The 19,549-nt window shown below is 40.0% G+C and overlaps 1 protein-coding gene across 3 annotated transcripts in view; it reads right to left on the reverse strand.

Moving 5' to 3' along the window:
• Positions 1–328: 328 nt before the first annotated feature.
• The window catches only part of arhgap1 (Rho GTPase activating protein 1), a 53,719-nt gene continuing 34,498 nt past the window's right edge, over positions 329–19,549 (reverse strand). For all 3 annotated transcript variants that reach the window (XM_048545243.2, XM_048545244.2, XM_048545242.2), the window contains exons 8-14: positions 18,725–18,823; positions 17,443–17,535; positions 16,851–16,927; positions 14,883–14,960; positions 13,424–13,552; positions 7,042–7,145; positions 329–5,649 (exon numbers count right to left, since the gene is read on the reverse strand). In XM_048545243.2, coding sequence (XP_048401200.1) covers positions 5,476–5,649; positions 7,042–7,145; positions 13,424–13,552; positions 14,883–14,960; positions 16,851–16,927; positions 17,443–17,535; positions 18,725–18,823 — 754 coding nt within the window. In that variant the 3' untranslated portion in view covers positions 329–5,475. The remainder of the gene's footprint in view (positions 5,650–7,041; positions 7,146–13,423; positions 13,553–14,882; positions 14,961–16,850; positions 16,928–17,442; positions 17,536–18,724; positions 18,824–19,549) is intronic.

A 19,549-nucleotide genomic window follows, 5' to 3' on the forward strand; every position in this document is an offset into this window, starting at 1 on the left:
AAATCTTTCTCTACTAACAGGACCATTGAGAGTTTTAAAATTGACTGGCAGAAAGAACAAAGTTGGCGTGTTCTACAGTATCTTTGCCTATCTCATAGCTGAATTTTGAACAAAGGACAGTTTATATAAAGATTATTCACACTTCTGGGTTTGGGTAAGTCAATCCTAATGTGAAACAATTAATCATTTAATCTACTTTTTTTAATCCAGATCCATACAGTTCTAAGTGTGGTCCTGGTTCACAAAACACGTGGCCATAAATGGCTGTTTTTACCAAATACAGTGTGGGTAAATTAACTTTAAACTTAGAAACAAACACTAGATTCAATGTTTGACACAATTCATGTATGTATTTTATTTTAAAAGTCACTTTGATCATCGCTACATTATAAAACAAACCAAATTACAACACGTGTGACTGGTCTCCATAAATTGAAACGGAGTGTCACCGATCAAGATGTATAAATATCATCTGCTTAGGCGTAGTGAACAAGTGACTGGCAATAAATTTCAACATTAAGAAAACATACAGTAAACCCTTTGTGGGTGAACAAAGTTTAGCTCAACATGAAATAATAGGATTGTATTTTGTGGCATGTACAACTGTAAGTTTGTTTACTTTCTGAACCCCTGTCCTAACACCCTAATTTTGAATTTTATCTTTCAGTCTGTATTTTTAATTGTGCCTTTACAATAGCAATGTACCCTCTAAAGGGGACTAGTTGAATGTTAGGTTATAGCGTCCAAAGCACTTCTCTATTCTACTTGCAGCTGCTTGTGTGATCAGCCATTCATTTGAAATGTTATTTCCTGACTCTGTAATGATCAAAAACAAAAATTAACCTGGTCAGGCCTACTTTCATCTTACTGACTGATCATGAAAAAACATGCACTCTTAGAAATTCTCATTTTTTACAAGCTGCTGCCATGTTTATCCCTATATATGGGCAAGTTGTGTTATAAAATCACAAAACCAGAATGGAAAACTGCCAGGTTTCTAAAATTATTTTAACATCGATTGTCTGGGGATGCAGCCAAGAAAAAACAGTGCTGGTCAGCAACAATGAGGGCAGCCACGGATTACTTGACGCAAGCATTTTATAGACATAGTTTCAGAACATCAGAGCAGGGTTGAAGGAAAATGATGACTAGGTTAAGCAACTCTGTTGGCATTGGAATAAAGATTTTAATGTATAAACCAGGGGTTTATCCAGAAAGAGGGAAAAAAAGCCCAGAAGAATTTATATATCACTCTTTGTCCCAAAAAGCTTCTGATACAATTAAACATATTATATGTGATTCTATACATTTCCCACTTTCATAGAAGTATCTACTTTCAAATTTGAATGTGTCCAGAAGCTTAAGGAATGTTTCTCTTTGCAGTTGCTTACACATGATCCACGTATCAAAATCTTAGGGCTCACAAGTGGAAAAAATGAACCTGAGCAGAAGGTTACAGTCCTTGCATTTTCTACCTTTTTATTCTTGAAATGTGAAATGCTCATCGAACCCTACAGTAAAAAGGCTTTCTTTCAGCAGGAAAGACATTAATTTTAGAATGGGGGAAAAAAAAACACCCCAATAGAAGATGGATAATACTGAGGTAGAATGAAACTCATTTGACAGTACATAGAAATAGTGTGGTTTAATAGTTGGCACATTGAAACTTTTTAAAATTTGATTTGCAATCAGTAAAATTTCTTTCTACACCACAGAAACTACGTGAAAAATTAAAAATAAGGCAATCTCATCTTGAAGGAAGAAGACGCACCAATATTTTAGAAATAGCTGAAAGAACAAAGCCTTAGCCTTAGTAGGTGATGTTTAAAGGAATCCTAAAATAGTTGAAATTCATTGGTTTATTAGTTTATGTATAACTAATTCTTCCCTGTTGCTTCATGTCTCAAACATGGTATAGATTTTTAAAGGCTCAAAAATGAGAGGAGTGGTACAAGATGTATGCATACATCTGAAAATAAGGCAACCATTTTGCAGTGAAAAAAGCAAAATTCTATAGAGACCTATGGGTTCAGGTTTATAATTCTTTGAAATTTGCATCATAGAATAGTTAGCGTTTAGCGCATTTGCCTTGATTGCTCAGACCTTTTGACTTGGGACAGAATGTTGGTCAGCAGTTCTGGTCACCCTGCTATGGGAAGTATGATGCTAAATTGAAGAGGATTCAGAAAAGATTTTACCAAGGCAGTTGCTGGGACTTCCTTCATAGGAGGTTGGGGTGGTGACGTTAGAGAGGTCCATAAAATCATGAGCAGCATATTTATAAGGTGATTGGATAAAGTTTTAAAAAGAACTTTTTTTTTAAACAGAGCAGTTCATCCTCGGAATGAACTGCTGGAGGAAGTGGTGGATGCAAATACAGCTACAAGATTTAGAGGTATATGGACCAAACAAAGGCAAGTGGGAGTTTGGCAGCTTGGTTGGCATGGACAAACTGGACTGAAGGGTCTGTTTCTGTTCTGTATGACTCTATAATGTATTCAACAGTCTGTTGCTTAACAGTTTAGAGTTTTTAAAATCAATATATTACGTACAGACTTCATAAACCTTTGTGATCTTTTGAGAGTTTTGTGCATCATGTGAAATTTGGGTTACTGTTTTGTAGTTTGCTCCCTCCCACTCAGTGTCCCTTTTTAAGTAGGAGTTTGATATGTTCATTGTATAAAAGGCATCTATCATCTTATCACCCCACTATAGAACCATGCAGTTTTTTCCCTTTATATTATGGTGGGTTTCACAATATTAGCACCTAAACAAACAAGAAAGCCCCAGCAAGCAATTGTTTTCATATGCAGATGCTTGTACATTTTGATTCAAAGGTTGGATTTCTTATTAATGAACTTTGCCCAGTGGGTGATGGAGCTTCATACAGACCATCAGACATGATGCTTCTTCACAAGAAGCCTGCACAAATAAGTTCAATGTGGGAATGACACTAATCACTCCAGCTTGAAGGGAGCAGATTTCATTAACTGCATGGCGAGAGCCACATGCATGATTCTTAATGACTTTCTGAAGTATCTGGAAGGGGCGTGGCAAAGTGAAACAGTTCACTTTACTGTGAACAGCAACATGTGGCTCTTTTGCCTGTTTTGCATTCTGCAAAAATATAAGGATGACAAAATTACACAAATAGGAGAGCCCAGCCCCAGGTACTCAGTGATAGTGGTCTTGCTTTGCTGTGGAATAACAGACTTTAACCCTGGAAACATCACACATTTTAGAAAGATACCAGCAACACAAAAAGGAAAGCAAAATATTCCACTCCTGTCAATTCTGAAATGTTGGAACTTAACCCAAGAACATCAATGCACTGCAATGATTTAAACATGAAATAAATCTATGCCTAATGCTCACTGTCCATGGTTCACTATAGCTAAAATAAACTTCACCAGAAAGTAACAGAGATATGGAATGTCCAACCAGAGGGGGTAGTGGAGCCAGATACTCTAAATGTTTGAGACACAGTTGGATGAGTACTTAAAAGGCCATGTGTAGCAGCCATAGATAAACGGGATTAAGTGTAGTTTGGCATTCATTGATATGGTGGGGGTAAAGGGCCTGTTTCTATGCTGTAGAATTCTAAAAAAATTGTGATGTTATGTTTAACTTCAGTACTCCTAGGAGAAAGCAGTGAAGTATAGATGGAAGAGAAAGGAAGAACAGCCAGGCTTCTTACTCCTGCTCACTGTCTAATTTTACTGCTAGAAAGCACATGGATATCGGTGAGGATTGAGCAATCTCGGCTGTGACGCCTACCTCAGTTTCATACCCAACGCAAAAAAGGTCCACTCAAATTCAGTGACATGGGTACCTTTGCTAAGATCTGACACCTCCAGGGCAGAAAAACACTTGAAGAGAGATCAACAAATTTTAGCAACATCCATCAAACCCTCATCTCAGATAGAAGGACTGCATTCATTAAGTGACACCGACCTAATACTAGGGAGTTCATAATAAATTAACCCAAAAGGTTACGTTCAGGTTTCCCTCTGTTCCTTTTGTGTTATAAAGTTATTTAGGAAAACTTAAAACTTGCCTATTCAATCCTTTCTTTAAGCACCAGCATTAAAATGTTTCTCAACTTTATCGTGCCTCAACCTGAGGTCTAAACAGTACACCTTGCTCACCAAAACGTTTTTTAAACAAAACTACAGTCTTCAAGGCTTTTTGCAAAATAATTAAAATGCTCTATGGCAGATAAAAGTTGCCAAATTCTGACCACGCAGTTTTTTTCAAGTTATGCTCTAACTAAAAGTGGTTTCAGTAGCAACCAAATCAGAATAGACTAGGGATGGGCTTTCTGATCAAATGTTGGCTAACAGACTTTGAAAAGAAGGGGAGGGAAAAATATATAAAGATGCAAGCTTAACTGCTGATAATTTGCTTAAAACTAGAAAAGTGAAGGTAGTAAAAATTGAATGCTGATGACATCATCATGAGAACTTAGGTTATTACTGGCAATTTCATCCATTTGAACAAAATGAATTATGTACTGCTCTATAATTTGATCACAGAATGTCAGGAGAGAAGTTAACAATGGAATGGCAGTAGGGCTTTCCGTGCCTACTTAGGCTAACCTTATAATGTAAATCCTTATAGATCGGACAACAAAATTTGCTGACTTCAAAGAGAATGACGACCTGAAGCATCCCAAGATAACCACAGCATTGACATGGTTATCAGTTCAACATCCTTGTACTTCTAGCCTCTGCAACTATTCCATGACAATGTCACTGACAGAACAGCAAAAAGGCTCCCTCTTTAAACAATGAATTTTTTTCATTTTTAAAAATTTAAATTGTAACATTATATTCTTAAACAGCAAAACCTATAAATCTGATTACCCAAACACAATCTTGACTTTATTTCTTCAGAAGGAATTCACAACTTCTGACTAGTTCCAGCTCATTTGGATCGGCAGAGAATCCATGAAAAAGTACAAAAATTTTAATTTTAAGTTGTGTACAACACAGTTAACACAAATGGCACAGAACACCACAAAAAAATCCCTCATTTGAAAATGAAATCAAAAGCATATTCATTGTAGAAATATCCCAGTCATTTTTGTAAATCTTTCATTATTTTCCAAGATTGAATGATTGCTCTCAGTGCACTTAGAGCAGGAAATTTCAGAATTTAAATCAAAAACGTTCTCCAATATCATTCCCATTATAATAATGATCAAGTCTACAACTTAAGAGTCATGGATTCCAGCCCCAGACTCAAAATGATTAAAGCCCCATCCTGGATACTTGTGTAACCACACAGAGCCACCACACAGACCAAGCAGTGTTATGAGGTGCTAATCATACCCCTAACTAAAAGGGTGCACCAACTAATTTGATAGCCTTTCTTCTGTGTGTTACCACACAACGTGCATTGTCGTGAACATTTAAAAACTGAAGGGCAATCTGACTCAACTCCAGCTGTGCTTTAAAATGGTAAAGCTTTATCTTATTTGGGTGGAAAGATTTCAGTATAATTTTCAAAGAGTAACTGAGTGAAGTTATTAATGGGGTTGATGGCATTGAGTGAAATTGCAGCATCCTTTGCCCATAAGAGAGCAGGTCCAAACACCAGAGCCAAGTTGGATGCAGTCATTTTATTCAGGTCACTGTAGTCAGCAATCTGGGGAACAGACAGGAAACACAACATAGTCAAGATAAACTTTAAACCCTTTCCTTCAAATTCTTTCTTGGCTTCCAATTGCGTAGTAAAAGATATCTTTTTGCCTTGTGAAAAATCATCTACTGTCTTAACATTTCTACCGATTCGCAAACACAAAACCTGGCAATGAATCACAGATACAGCAGCTTCTGTATCAAATATTCATGTTCGATCAGGCTCTGCTGTTTCACCATAATCAACAACGTAGATGTTAAAGTTAGCTAGGGGACGCTCTTCTCTGTCATAAAAGCACATAGTTCAGCTGATGTCTCTGAATCAGAATATCTCTGGTCAGAGTGCCATGGGATCCTATTTGCTTATCAGCCATCCTAAAATGCAAATAGAGCATTTCCGACAGTGCAGTATTCCTTCAAGACTGTACTCAAGTGTCTGATCTGGGCACTTATATGCTGCAGCTAACCTGCACCATACCCAGTGAGAACGCTTCATGCTTGCATCATCTATAGAATTGGATCGCGTAATGGACCTAAACAACCTCACTAAAGATTTCAAAGAATGACAAGTATCGCTACAGCGCCTGACTATTTCAGTGACAGCTCTCCATTGTGGTGATGTGGGAATTATGTTAGCAATATTCTGAGGAATGGACAGTTGGGAATTCATTATGAATAATGTTTGGAGGGGGGGGGGGGGGCAAACAAAGTGAGGAGAGTGACATCTCATAGAACTTATGAAAATGCTTTGTATGAGGTGACAGCATTCACTAATAGTTGTGCATGCTGAGATCTCTCAACTCACCTGAGAGAGAGAGAGATTTAGGTCCATGTAAAGGAATCTTTGCACAACAGTAAGTAAGTACGTCATTGCCTTGTCAGGGAAATGAATCACTTTCCTGTGCAATTGACCTAACTGTGAAACCTGATAAGTTCTTTGCAGATGTTCCACCGTAATGCCAAACTCACCACAACCTCTACCCTAGCAGTCTGGAGGAATTTAAGTGTGTGAAAACCTGGAAACTTTCATCCTTCATCTTGGGTTGAATACAAATCCAGTGCACTACCAGACAACCACAATGGTTATAAGCACAGAAAGAGGCCATTTGGTTCAACATGTCAACACTGTTTTAAAAAAAAATTAAGCCATCCATTCTAATCACACCTTCAAGGACTGGGTCTGTAACCCTGCAGGTTACAGCACTTAGGTCCAGATCCAGATTTCTGACTCAGTCACTAAACTAGGCAATGAATTCCAGACACCACCCTCTGCGTGGAAAGGTTCTTCTCATCTCCCCTCTAGTTCTTCAATTAAAAATATGTAAATGATATTTTTCTGGGGATTTAAGCTGTACGGGCAAGTTATTTTAAAATTCAAAGGCAAAACAACCAAACTCACCTCTCCCAGGAACTTTACCAAGTAACGTAGCACGGTATAGTTATCCTCCGGGAGAAATTTAATCATCTCAGCAATCGTTTCTATCTGTTTATTTTCCTGCACTTCTATTCAGTGAGGGAAAAGAAATATTAGACACAAAATATTGTGCAACTGAAGCACAAATAGACAACAGGATCAAATAAAGATCATGCAAAGTATAATGTCAATTCACCAAAGTGTTTGTGTTATTCAGAGCTGATATATGTTTAATACTTTCTATTACAGTGTATGAATTCAGCAAAGACCCAAAATCAGAGCATCTTTCAAAGTGTCTGCTCAGAACTTGGTTATCTGCTAGGTTGTGTGGACATTCTAGCAGCACAGAATTTACAGAGATGTTTTCTGATGATAATTCCAAAACATCAAGGAAAAAGGATTTTAAAATATTATGCATTTTGCAAATTTTTACCTGCTTAGATCTTCATACAATGCATTCTAAGTTTCAGCAATACAGACTATCAGCTCCCTTACATTTGTAAGCTTCATCCTTGAGAGAATTTGGTTTCCAACCTCCTCGCAATGTCCCTTTCTTCTAATTATGGAGCTGAGATTGAGAGATTCATCAGCAAGAGATGAGGCATATCCGATCACTCCACACCAAGGAAATCTATGCCAGTACTTGTGCTGGCATCTATCCATCCCATACTCCAATATGTTGTATTGTTCTAATCCACTATAACAAACATACAGTACACATTCCCTATAACTAGCTCCACTCTCACTGCAATTTGAGGAAGTAAAGATTCTCTGTGATGGGTTCATTAAAAGAAGCTGCTTTTTTTTCTTAAAAAAACATAGGTTTAAAACACTTGCAACCCGGAAAGCATTGGCAAAATGTTCTGGCTTTAGCTTGAATGGAGAGGGAAGGATGTTTTTGAAACTTGGTGTAACTGTTTTAAAAATCAATACATTTTTGGTTAACATTGTATTAATTAAAGGTGAAACATAACTATTGGCAAATAGTACCAGAAATAAAGATGTGCTGACTGTTAGTAACAAGCACCTTCATCCCAGGTGAAGTAAAGAAAGACAAACAACATACTTGAATCAGTGTTCCTCATGTGAGCTGTTATAACTGAGAATTTGGATTTAGTGTCTTGAATTAAGGCTGTTTCTATACCTACACCCATTAAAAAAAAATCAAGACTGTGATCAAGTTTATTATTTTCAGAAATGTTTAAACAGAGATTCTGTCTGCCCTGTCAGCTTAATGTAAAAGATTTCACAGTTCAACTTGGAGTTGAGGAGTGTTCAAGTCTAGGATCCTAAATCTAAATAAAGGAAAAATATGATATGAGGACCAAGCTGGCTATGATAAACTGGGGATTATTATTTGAAAGGGTGACAGTGGATAGGCAAACATTTAAGACCGCACAAAAGAAATGGAACAATTATTCATTCAGGAAAGGTGGCCCAACCATGGTTAACAGGGAAATTAGGGATAGTATTAGATCCAAGGAAAGGGCATACAAATGGGCCCAAAAAAAGCAAACCTAAGGTTTAGAAGTAGTTTAGATTTCAGAAAAGGGCAATGAGGGGATTGATTAAAGGGTTCAAAGAGTACAAGAGTAAGTTTGTGGGAAATAAAAAAACTGATTGTAAAAATCTTTGATTGGTATGTGAAGAGAAAAATTGATATGAAGGCCAATGTAGTAGATGGAAAATATTCAACATGTTGTTCAATTACAAGTGGTGTACCACAGGGATCTACTCTGGGTCCTCTTCTGTTTGTGATTTTTGCAAATGATTTGGACGAAGGAGTAGAAGAGTGGATTAGTAAATTCGTGGATGATACGAAGGTGGGTCGATTTGTGGATAGTACGGATGGGTGTTCTGGTTACAAAGGGACATTGATAGGATGCAGAGCTGGGCTGAGAAGTGGCAGATGGAGTTTAACCCTGAAAAATGTGAGGTGATTCATCTTGGAAGAACAAATTTGAAAGCAGAATACAGGGTGAAAAAAGATTCTTGGCAGTGTGGAGGAGCAGAGGGATCATGTTCACAGTTCCCTGAAGCTGCCACCCAGGTGGATAGAGTTGTTAAAAAGGCATGTGGTGAGTTGTGTTAGCTTTCATTAGTAGAGGGATTGAGTTCAAGAACTGTGAAGTTATGCTCCAGCTATACAAAAGCCTGGTTTGGCCACATCTGGAGTATTGTGTCCCGTTCTGGTTGCCTCATTACAGGAAAGACGTGGAAGCATTGGAAAAGGTGCAGAGGAGATTTACCAGGATGTTGCCTGGAATGGAGGGAAGGTCTTATGAGGACAGGTTGAGAGAGCTAGGGCTTTTCTCTTTAGAATGATGAAAGATGAGGGATGACTTGTACAAAATGATCAGAGGTAGAGTAGACAGCCAGAGACTTTTTCATTGGGTCGAGGTAGCTATTACAAGGGGGCATAGTTTTAGAGTGGAGGTAGATATTGGGGAGACATCAGAGGTAGGTTCTTTACTCAGTGGTAGGGGTACGGCACGCATTCCCGGAGAGGGTAGGGGAGTCGGCCTCATTTGGAGCATTTAAGCGGCTATTACATACACATATGGATGATAGTATAAGGTAGGGGTGGAGATCAGTTATAGAACATAGAACAGTACAGGACCTTCGGCCCTCGATGTTGTGCCAAACTTTTACCCTAATCCTAAGGTCTATCTAACCTCCATCAATAGATTGACCTTAGTTTAGGGTAAAAGTTTGGCACAATATCGGGGGCTATGTTCTAGGTCCCTTACAGTCAGAAGCAGGGGAAGTTATAATGGGGAGCAAAAAGATGGCAGACCAATTTAACATAATAAAATGTGAGGCTGGATGAACACAGCAGGCCCAGCAGCATCTCAGGAGCACAAAAGCTGACGTTTCGGGCCTAGACCCTTCATCAGAGAGGGGGAGGCGGACCGAAGATGGAGAGAAAAGAAGATAGGTGGGGAGGTAGGGAGGGGATAGGTCAGTTCAGGGAAGACGGACAGGTCAAGGAGGTGGGATGAGGTTAGTAGGTAGGAGATGGAGGTGCGGCTTGGGGTGGGAGGAAGCGATGGGTGAGAGGAAGAACAAGTTAGGGAGGCAGAGACAGGTTGGACTGGTTTTGCGATGCAGTGGGTGAAGGGGAAGAGCTGGGCTGGTTGTGTGGTGCAGTGGGGGGAGGGGACAAACTGGGCTGGTTTTGGGATGTGGTGGGGGAAGGGGAGATTTTGAAGCTGGTGAAGTCCACATTGATACCATTGGGCTGCAGGGTTCCCAAGCGGAATATGAGTTGCTGTTGCTGCAACCTTCGGGTGGCATCATTGTGGCACTGCAGGAGGCCCATGATGGACATGTCATCTAAACAATGGGAGGGGGAGTGAAATGGTTTGCAACTGGGAGGTGCAGTTGTTTATTGCGAACCGAGCGGAGGTGTTCTGCAAAGCGGTCCCCAAGCCTCCGCTTGGTTTCCCCAATGTAGAGGGAGCCACACCGGGTACAGTGGATGCAGTATACCACATTGGCAGATGTGCAGGTGAACCTCTGCTTAATGTGGAATGTCATCTTGGAGCCTGGGATAGGGGTGAGGGAGGAGGTGTGGGGGCAAGTGTAGCATTTCCTGCCGTTGCAGGGGAAGGTGGTGGGCTTGGAGGCCAGTGTGGAGCAAACAAGGGAGTCACGGAGAGAGTGGTCTCTCCGGAAAGCAGACAGGGGTGGGGATGGAAATATGTCTTGGGTGGTGGGGTCGGATTGTAGATGGCGGAAGTGTCGGAGGATGATGCGTTGTATCCGGAGGTTGGTGGGGTGGTTTGTGAGAACGAGGGGGATCCTCTTTGGGCGGTTGTGGCGGGGCGGGGTGTGAGGGATGTGTTGCGGGAAATGCGGTCAAGGGCGTTCTCGATCACTGTGGGGGGAAAGACCAATTTAACACATGCTTTAGTTCTGCCTTCACAATGAAAACCCAAAAAATGTTAAGGAACATAGGATCAAGTGAAGGGGGACAGGGGTGTGGAAGAACGAAGGAAATTGGTATTTGTAGGGGAAACTGATGAGATTAAAAGGTGGGTAAATCTCCAGAGCCCAATAATCCACAACCCAAAATACTTATTAAGTGTCCTAGGAAATAGAAGATGCATTGGTGGTCACCTTCCAAAGATTCTGTAGGCACGAAGAATTCTTATGGACTGTAGGGCGGCTAATGTAACTACACAATTTGAAAAAGGAGGCAAGAGAGAAAACAGTGGTTTACAGATCCTGGAGCTGGGAAAGTGCTGAAGATGTAATTGTAACACTGACGGATTGGACAGCACCAGCAGTGATTTGAGAGATGGAAATCATGTTTGACAAATCTACTAGAATTTTGAGGATGTAACTAGTGAAGTTGATAAGGGAGATCCAATGGATGTGGTTTACCTAAACCTTCAAAAGGTTTTTTGATGAGGTCACGTGTAAAAATAAAGCACATGGAATTGAATGTAATGGACTGAAAAATCAATTGGCAGACAGGAAACAAAGGAGAAATAAACGGAAGATCAGTGCAAGGACCCCACCAATTCAGAATATAAATGATTAAGATGAGGGAACTAAATTTAATAGCTCCAAGTTTACAGAAAACACAAAGTTGGATGCACACATGCTTTAGTGTGATGTGGGTAAGTGCATGGCAGATAAAACATGGATAAATGTGAGGTTATCTACTTTGCTGGCAAAAAACTGAAGGCAGGTTGTCAGTGAAGGCGGCAAATGGTATGTTAATCTTCAAAGCAAAGGTTTGAGTACAGAAGCAAGGATGTCTTGCTGCAGTTGTACAGAGCTTTGGTGACAACACACTAGGGTATTGTGTGCAGTTTTGGTCTCTTTTTCTGGCTGCAGAGTGGATGCAAGGCTTACCAGACTGATTCCTGAGATAGGAGAACTGAGACCGGATTGGTCAGGACTATATTTAAGTTTGGAAGCATGAAGGGAATGCCAAAAGAAACGTATAAAATGTTAACAGGACGAGACAAGAGTAAATGCAGGAAGGATGTTCCTGATGACTGGGTGGGCGAGAACCAGGGGTCACAGTCTAAGGATAGAAGATAGACAATTAAGGGCAGATATGAAGAGAAATTTCTTCACCTGAAGAGTAGTGAGGCAATGGAGTTCTCTGCCACAGAAAGCAGCTAAGGCCATAAACAGACTTATAAGCTGAATCGCTTATGTCTGCGCGTCTTAATACTTTGAACGTTTTCAAGAATGAGTTAGATATCATTCATCGGACTAAAGGGATCAAAGAATAGGAGGAGAAGATGGGAACGAGGTACTATGTTTGATGATTAGCTGTGACCACACGGAATGACGGGAGGGCTTGAAGGGTTGAATGGCCTCCTAGTTCTAGTTTTTACGTTTCAACGTTTAACCTTTAATCTCATCAGGAAGAATTGGAAAGACTGGAGCTTTCTCACCGAGAGAAGTGAAGGTTATAGGGTGATCTGAAAGAGGTCAGTAATGAAAGGCTTTGAAATGATAGACATGTAGAAATGTTTTCTGCCTGTGGGGCTGTCCAAACTAGCATTCATAAGCGTATCACCAATAACCACAATTAGGAATTCAAGTTAACTGCTTTACCCAGAGATTGAGAGAATGTGGACATCATTACCGCAAGGAGTGGTCCATAGATGTAATTAATGGGAAGCTAGACAGGCAGCTGAAGGAGAAAAGAACAGGTTGTCCTGATAGGATTATGCAGGGAGGATTGGAGGAAATTCATGTGAAACATAATACCAGCATTGATAAGATGCCTGCCCATCTGCAAAGTTAATATCACTATGTAAGCAACACACTGAAGCAAATTATCTAACCGTGGTCACATTTGTGGAACTTTGTTTTGTGCAAACTTGTTGCTGTATTTTGTTTCGACATAAATGCCTTACAGTCAGTGAAGTATGCAAATTCAGCCAAACTGCATCCATCCCAGGCACCAAACAAAAAGGTAATCTAGCAAGTACATTCAAAACAAAACGAATCCAAACTATTTTGAAAAAAAAATGAGTAATTTGATCTATGTACCTGACATCAAACAATCGTCTTTGATTGTTTGATAATTCAGAATAAAATTGCTGCTTCCTGGAAACGTTGTGTGGTTAATGCCATTCTGCTGCTCAGTAACAATTGTTCTATTTACATGATACAATACTGAATCAGTGAATCGAGTAAATGTCGCAGTTTTAACTAAGAAACAATTTTCTGAGTCAATTTTCACTGAACTGTTCAATGTCATTCTTTCCAAGTGGCATTCTTTCAAAACGGAAACTTACTCGAGCAGGACAATGCAATAAATATTCAGGTATATGTAACATAGGAACAAGACAGTGGCAACAATGCCAAGTATTGGCTCAAATATCGAACTTACTTCCCAATGAGATCACTTTGTTATATAGGTTGTAAGTCAGCAGAGGCTCAGGCAATTCACGAAGAAAAGTCTTCAATATGACAGCTGCCAGATGAACATCATTGTAGGTTTCAAAATCTACAGGAACTCCTGCAGAGAAGTCACAACATCAAAGAAGTATTTCAAACAACCATACCACTGGGTAAATGCTGAGTGATGAATGAGTGGGTACTTGGTATTACAATGCACAATTTGGTGCCAGTTCACATAGTCCATGAGCAGACAATGATACCATGTATCCAAATTATAATTCATACTGTGTATTCCATTACAATATTACTGCCAACAAGAACTGAGCCAGCACCTTTCAGTTTACATGTCATATTGAATCAAATAAAGTGATGTGGACTAGGACGTTTAAAACTTATTTGCAGCAGGAACACCATGTAATGTGTTTTGATTGATTACACCCAGAATCAGTGCATCATCCACTGACCTTTCACTTCTATTTGCAGTCTCATTTTATGTTGAAGCCCAGGTGAAAACTTAGAATAACTAAATTTCATGTAACTAAAATGTACTTGTGTGTGACGGCTTCTTGGTCTTCATTTTACTAGATTCCTCCATCACACTTTGCTCTTGCAATGCAACCAGATATTTTAATTATGGCAAGCACAAAGGTAACAATATCTATCATCTTCTTCCTAAATTCCACACTTAAATCTTGCTTCTGAATTGGCACTGTGTCAGAAATCTAGCAAAACCTCAGCAAACCTGTCAAACCACTCCAATCTCGCTCCATGGCCATTGCATAGATCATGACATGAACAATACAGCTTTACAGTCCCTATGGTCATCTTTGATACATTTTCCTGAGATTTAACACAATTTCTTCTGTTCTTACTCTTCACACGATAACAGGGGAGGTAACACAAATACAGAGGAATAATTGTGTTAACAGAATGACTGGCCTTCATTTTGAATGGTGGAAAAGGCTGGAAGAGCCAAATGGCCAGCTCCTGCTGTTATATTTAATGTTTGTACGTTCTTCTTCTCATTCACAAAACCACGGTTCCTTGTGGTCTTGTTCCAGCAGAGTCACCACTCGTGCTGTGCACACCACAGGTCGAAGAAAGTTACTCACATTTGTGCAGCTCACTGCTCTTCAAATCAAAGGTGTTTTTCTCTCTTACTGAGTCAATCAGTGGCAAATGTGGGAGAGAAATGGCCTCCGAGTGGAGGAGCATATCTGGCAGGCTGGATCTAACCCTTTGTGGCTCTTGGACAAGTCTAGTTAATAAGACGTTTACTCTATCTCTGCTGAGGAGAGAGTTTGATAAATTGGAAAGCCAGTTTGTCCTTGATCCTTGTGATAAATGATCAGTAAGTTATAATGCATAGATCTAAACGTAACACATGTACCTGTCAACTTAAAATATGCCTAAAGTTTGCAATGTGATCTGTACAGCAGCCCACTCACCATTATTGTACTTCTCCAGTACTTCCTTTACGAGGAACATGTTAGCTGACCGACGGAATATCCCTTCCTTGTTCAGACCTGTGCATGGGAGAAAACAGCACATTATCGAACTTAACTGACAGAAGACATTTTAACCGCTTTTTCTCACCGACCAGGGTTATTAACAAAGCAATTTAAGTTTAGGTTATTCATGGAAAAGGACGACTTGCAGGGGGGTTGGTTTCAATGGGATGTGGAGGAGTCTGGTCCAAGTAAATTGAAATCAAGGATTGGAAGGCAAAATCTATAAATTAACACTGGCTACCTTTTAAAGGGGAGATGCTTTGGTTACATTCAAGGTCCATTAAGGGGGAAAGGTGAGTCAAGCAAAGTTAAAGCTCCCTGGATGATTAAAGAACTGGAGAGCAAGATGAAGCAGAAACGGGTCTGTGCCATCTATCATGGTGATAGTATCAAATGAGAATCAGGCTGAATACAAAATTCAAGAGGGTCAGTGAGAACAGAAACGGCAAAACGTTTAAGATAGCTACCTGTATCTTCTCAAAGGGAAACTAAAAACCTTCTAAAATTCATGAAAATGGCTCCAATATCCTCCCTTTACCTTCAACTGCTCTGCACTAAGTTGGGAAATGAAGTAGAACCCACAGGGTTGGTCAGCCATTCAAGACGAGGAAGGCACAGCTTTGATCTCTGATTGCACAGAAGTGACCATCTTAAATGCTGGAAATGTTTGTTTGAGAATCGTGGAAAAGATGTCATTTGGCAGCAATAACCTACCATTTACGGTAAAATATTCCTTTGCCACCTTGGCTCATATGTAAATAGTGGCAACTTGGACCAGGCAAAACAGAGCACAGATGGGATGACAGAATCTTAAAAGGAAAACTGGTTCCCCCATCTTTTATTCTTTTAACTATAAAGTGGATAATTTCTACAAACTGTTGTTCATTGGTCACCACCTTATCCCATCAGTGGTCCCTATTCCTTTTCAGTCTTATAATAGTTTATTTTCTTAACTAATTTTGTATAATAAGCAACAGATCAGAGGTTAGGAATGTTGCAGCAAGTGACTCACCTCCTGACTCCTCAAAGCATCTCCACCATCTCCAACGTACAAGTCAGGAGTGTGATGGAATACTTGCCATTTGCCTGATGTGTGCAGCCGCATCAACACTCAAGAAGCTTGATACTATTCACGGCAAAGCAGCCTGCTTGATCGGCACTACATCCACACCTACCTCCGCCACAGATACGCTGTATCTACAAGATGCACTGCAAAAAGTCACCAAGGCTCCTCAGACAGCATCTCGCAATCCCATGACCAGTGCCATCTAGAAGGTGAACAACAGTGGGTATATGGAAGCACCAGCCCCTGCAAGTTCCTCCACAAGCCACTCGCCATCCTGACTTGGAAATTTAGCAGTTTCTTCAGTGGAACAGGGTCAAAACACTGAAATGCTTTCTTTAACAGCATTGTGGGTCTACCTACAGCATATGGACTGCAGTGGCCTGGACCAGGCCAGGATGGGGGGTGGGCTCACCACCATCTTCTCCAGGGTAACTGGGGAAGGTCAGTGAATGCGGGCTCAGCCAGATATTCCCAAATCCCATAAATTTATATCATTTAAAAACAAAATGCAAGAGAAACTCAGATTAGATCTCGGCAGATTTAAAAGGGACTTAAGGAACAATTTTCCCACACAGAGGGTGGTTTATATGTAGAATGAACTGCCAGTGGAAATGGTAGATGCAGATATAGTTAAAATATTTAGAAGATGCTTGGACACATACATCAATAGGAAAGGTTTAGAGGGATGCAGATCAAATGCAGGAAAGTGGGACAAGTTTGTGAAACTTGGTCGGCGTGGAGAAATTGGGTCGAAGAGTCTGTTTCCATGCTCTACGACTATGAAAAAAAAAGGAAGGATATGTGGATCGGTGGTCATGGTTTAAATATATATCACTCACCATGGTTTTTGATGTAAGTGGAGGTCTGTTCCATGACTAGTGGGATGACCTTATGTTCAGGGTCCTTTTCTCTGAGCCTGCAGCAAACAAAACATAACATGAAATACGCAAACTAAACTCCTATATAATGGAAGTGCATATCCTATTGTTTCTCATCTGTCACACAGAGCTACAAAAAAAAAGGATGACCATGGAGTTCACGAAGATATAGGCTGAAATACACTGCTGTCGCCAAAGAGAAACCCAAATATTTCCCTTAAACACACACTGCACAGACAGACAGCTCTATTTATGGTCTCTCCAAACACTGGTCAACAACTCCTGATTCTGAAGGCATCAATCTGGCCTAATTCTCTACACTGCAATGCTGCCAGGAGAATGGGGGAACGCTCATGTGGCATTGAAGAAAACTGAATCTGCTGGTCCGCAGCTGATCTGCACCGAATGTATTCAATGAAAAATGGGGGAGGTACCAGGGCTTGCTGCAGCCCACTGAACAATAACTTGGGAAGGAATCACTGCTACCAGGAGAAGTAAGGAAAATGCAGCATTTATTAACAAAGCCAATATCAAAATGCATGAAAGTACTTACTCTTGAAGTGAGATCCCAAACTGTTGATGAGGTAACTGCTTTTTTGGTTCTTGTGGCTTGAGTTTCTGCGCTGTCTGAATACGCTCATCAAATCTTTTTTTAAGAAAATCAAGATAAGACATTCAATCATCTGATACAGCTTTGTCATCAAGCAAGAAAAATCACAGTATAAATTGTAAGTTGTAAGAAGTTTCAAAATGCTTCAGGGCTATGTAAGTGCAGTCAAATATTATGCAAACAAATCAACCTACTGGTAAATGAAGAGCCCACAAACAGGAAGTAATGTTTCAGGTGGCATTGGCTGAGGGATCAGTCAGCAAGGACTCCAAAAAGAAGTGTGTTCTACAAGTGATGCCCCTGAACTCTACACTTCTGTATTTTACACCTTCTCTGAAGATCAGCACTTTTTAACAATATAGTACTTTTGTGATACAGAGGCAAGAGTTTGATCAACTGAGCCAAGCTGATTGGTTTAAAGATTTTCAGCAAAGGAGATGGATACATGAATAGATCTGTCCTTTCAAAGATTTAAGAACATTAGAAAGACCCTCCACAATAAGATGTCAGTTTTAGAGTCTCAGCAGGGTGACTGGGTAGGAGGGTATCCAGAATGCTGCTATCTCTGCAAATGGGTGTGGACCAAAAGACTGAGAGATATAGTAACCATCATACGCACACGGCCTTGTATTTAGTACATCGTTTGAAGCTGTCATTCTTGTTCCTCAGTCTAAACTTTGCTGAATATACAAGCGCCTGTATTTTAATTTCATCCCTTTACCTTTCATTCTGGAAATTAGAAACACCTTCAGTGACTTTTTGTCTCATATTTCTGAGCTCAATCTCAATTCCTGATCTGACCAATGATCTGTTCCCAGGCTGACACTAGCCTCATTTTCGAAATGGCTGCTTTAAATTATGAGATTCAGATGTTTGCACTTTTCATTTCTCTTCTTCATGCCCTTTGCAACTGTTTGCACAGAGATTTCAGCATGCATTTATCTACTCTTTGGATTTACTGAACCAAATAGCCCCCTTTTGAGCCATAATTTCTCTTAAGTCCTCCCTATCATTCACCACACGTTACATTTGCACACAAAAATTGCCTGGGTACAAACCAACATATTTGATCCATTTTCCAAAGTAACAAGTACACGAAGATTAAATTTTCCTGGAAAGTAAAAGTAACAATTCCTGACAAACTGGGTCCTTTACAAATCTTAGTTACCTGGAAGATGACAAACAAAACACCTCTCTCATAGTGATGAGGTCTAGATGAACGTACCTTTTCACACATTGTGGAATCACCATTCGCTCACACTTCAGGTACTGTTCAAGTTCACTTAAATGATTCACATACAAGATTTTCCGTCCAAACTTCATGCTGGAACAGAGGAAAAATAGGAATGGAAAGAGATCGAAGATAAGGCTACTGCATTGTTTGCTAAATCTCTCTATACTTACCTATTTGTTAGCAAGTCCTAACTGATTTCCAACCTTTTAATGATAGAAATCAGGAATAGGAATGAAAGTCTTAGCGGTTCAGTGGATAAATTCCCAACATTTCCCAGACACATTAGCCAACAAACTCTGATTTACTTATTCATAGAGCTGTACAGCATGGAAACAGACCCCTTGGTCCAATTCATCCATGCTGACCAGATATCCTAATTTAATCTAGCCCCAGCTGCCAGCATTTGGCACTTATCCCTCTAAACTCTTCCTATTCCTAAGTCCATACAGATGCCTATTAAATGTTGTCATTGCACCATCTTCCACCAGTTCCTCTGGCAACTCATTCCATACATGCACCACCCTCTACATGAAAAAATAGCCCCTTAGGTCCCTTTTATATCTTTCTCTCTCACCGTAAACCTATGACCTCTAGTTCTAGAATCCCACATTCTGGGGATAGGTTCTCGCTCTTTATCTTATCCATGCACCTCAAGATTTTACAAACTTTTATAAGGTCATCCTTCAGCCACCAGCACTCGAGAAAATAGCCCCAGCCTGTTCAGCCTCTCCCTATAGATCAAACCCTGGCAATATCCTTGTAAATCTTTTCTGAACCCTTTCAAGTTTCACAACATCTTTCCTATAGCAGGAAAAC

The sequence above is a fragment of the Stegostoma tigrinum genome, chromosome 17 (genome assembly GCF_030684315.1).
Source record: "Stegostoma tigrinum isolate sSteTig4 chromosome 17, sSteTig4.hap1, whole genome shotgun sequence".
Lineage (NCBI taxonomy): Eukaryota > Metazoa > Chordata > Chondrichthyes > Orectolobiformes > Stegostomatidae > Stegostoma > Stegostoma tigrinum.